The 2,057-nt window shown below is 38.4% G+C and overlaps 1 protein-coding gene across 4 annotated transcripts in view; it reads left to right on the top strand.

Annotated features, from left to right (window-relative positions):
* The window catches only part of TIAM2 (T-cell lymphoma invasion and metastasis 2), a 356,145-nt gene that overhangs the window by 292,006 nt on the left and 62,082 nt on the right, over positions 1 to 2,057 (top strand). For all 4 annotated transcript variants that reach the window (XM_019526803.1, XM_019526801.1, XM_019526802.1 and 1 more), the window contains one exon: positions 1,857 to 1,960. In XM_019526803.1, coding sequence (XP_019382348.1) covers positions 1,857 to 1,960 — 104 coding nt within the window. The remainder of the gene's footprint in view (positions 1 to 1,856; positions 1,961 to 2,057) is intronic.

The raw sequence follows: 2,057 nt of genomic DNA, 5'->3' as shown, positions 1-2,057 counted from the left end.
CAGAAGGGTACAGTTAACTTTCAGAGCATTCAGCTTTGTTGCTTACAAAACTCTTAGCTTCCCTTCTGGCTTTTCTCCCTTATGGTTTCCAGCTAGGCAGGTAGTTTCTCAGTTCTCCTCCCAGTTGTTAACCCTTGCCGTTTGGCCTCTGTTTGAATCTTCTTACAGACAGAAGCTACTTCTTCTATTGCTACTGTGTGGGCAGGAGGCCAGTAATTGAATTCCTTTTTCCCTACCAGCTCAAACCTCTTTTGCCCTGGCTCCGCAGTGTCGTGGCTCCACACTGCTGTCTCAGCTACCACTGGGGTGAAATACTGAGCTTAGACAGCAGACTGCAAGAAGACCTCTGAGCCAACTAGGAAGAGGAGACTCGACCACTATTCTTCTACCCTTGTTACTGGTTTGGTAAAACAGGATAACAGGGGTGGCCACTATAGGGCTTAAACAAAGATATGTTGGAGACATTGGGGTTCTCAATGATTTCACTGTTGTTAGTTCTTGTGGCTTTATTGCAGGTCTTGTAATATTTCATGTTTCACCTTTAAAGCCCCTGTTCCTCCCATCAGATGATTATAAAGAATCTCAGTTTCACTTTAAAAAAAAAACCCAAAAAACAAAGTTGCTGCTGCTGAGGTTTGCTGAGAAGAGCTTAAAATCTGAACTTAAGGCAGAAAAAGAACTCTACATTTATAACTACTTCTTGAATCTTACGATTTTTAAGACAAGCAGTTGGATTTATGGGGTCTGAGCCATGATTTATTTTTTAACTTGGCTGTAGTAATATTGTTGTTTGATAATTAGGGAAGGATCGTAGAGAAGTAGGGCTGGAAGGGACCTGTAGGGGTCATCTAGTCCAACTCCCTCCCTGAGGCAAGGTAAAATTACCTCTTTCTGGTAGTGATGCTCAACAATGTAGAAAAGATAAGTCCTTTCTACATGAATATGTAAATTAACCCTTGAATAGTTTGTTTGGGATATGTGGGGAGCTATTTTATTACTGTTAAATGTCCAGCGTTGGACAGTATGATAACTTTACTCATAGAGATTATCTCAGCCCATGGCAGTTTTAGGTTTTCAGTAGTTCAGACCAGGTATTGTTACACTAGGGAATTACTGTGTTTTCTGAATTGCCCAAGGTATTTATAAATTTATAGCAAAAGAGAGAATCTTGTGTGTTGTGTTTTTTTTGTTTTTTTTTTTGTATGAGCGTATGTGTGTCTGTGTCCATGCATACATATACATACACACACACAAAGCATGATGCAAATGTTTAACTATTTTAGGGAATCAGGGACAAGAGAAGAAAGAGTGTTTCAGTGTTAAAGACTGCATGATGTGTTCCGAGATGGTGTTCCCTTTTTGTCCCATTAAGGAATTTAAAACCAAGTCATGTCATAAAACTGTGTGTTCATCCAAAGAAAATTACTTTGTCGATTTATTATTTTGATTGGTGATCCCTATCAATGGCACAGACTGTACTGAATTGTAGATGGATTATGCTACATTAGGAAGCACACAGTTAAATAGATCTCTTAAGTTTATTTTTGTACAGAAAATAGATACATTGCTTGAGATTACTCTTTGCTATCTGATTGCATTTTAAAAAGCAGAGCTTCCTTGTACAGTTTGAAGTTTTTCTGTTTCCTTTTTTCCTTTTCTGATGTTATATAGAGGGAAAGTGACTGTATCTTGCCAAGAAGTGTTCTGTCTGCAAGGGGAAAACAACTGCATCTTGCCAAGAAGTGTCCTGTCTATAAGCTTAAAAGCATTTACAAATGGAAACAGTAGATTATTTTTCCTTTCATCATTTCTGTATAAACTGTGACTGGGGTTTTTTTTTTTCTTTTCAAATGCAGATTTTAGCAATGTGCCTGATGTCACTGCCAGTTTGAAAAGGAGCTCTACTGATGGCACTTTGGACCAAGTACCACACAGGGAAAAGGCTGAACCACCTTTCCGGGTAAGAGATTCATTCAAAATAATAAAACAGCAGATTAGGTTATTTTAGATCACACACTGCATCTTGCAGAAAGAGCGGTTTGATTTATATGTGTTTG

This window comes from Gavialis gangeticus, unplaced genomic scaffold (genome assembly GCF_001723915.1).
Source record: "Gavialis gangeticus isolate Ggan-Ray unplaced genomic scaffold, GavGan_comp1, whole genome shotgun sequence".
In the NCBI taxonomy this organism is placed as follows: domain Eukaryota; kingdom Metazoa; phylum Chordata; order Crocodylia; family Gavialidae; genus Gavialis; species Gavialis gangeticus.
This window is presented reverse-complemented; position numbering and strand designations above follow the sequence as displayed.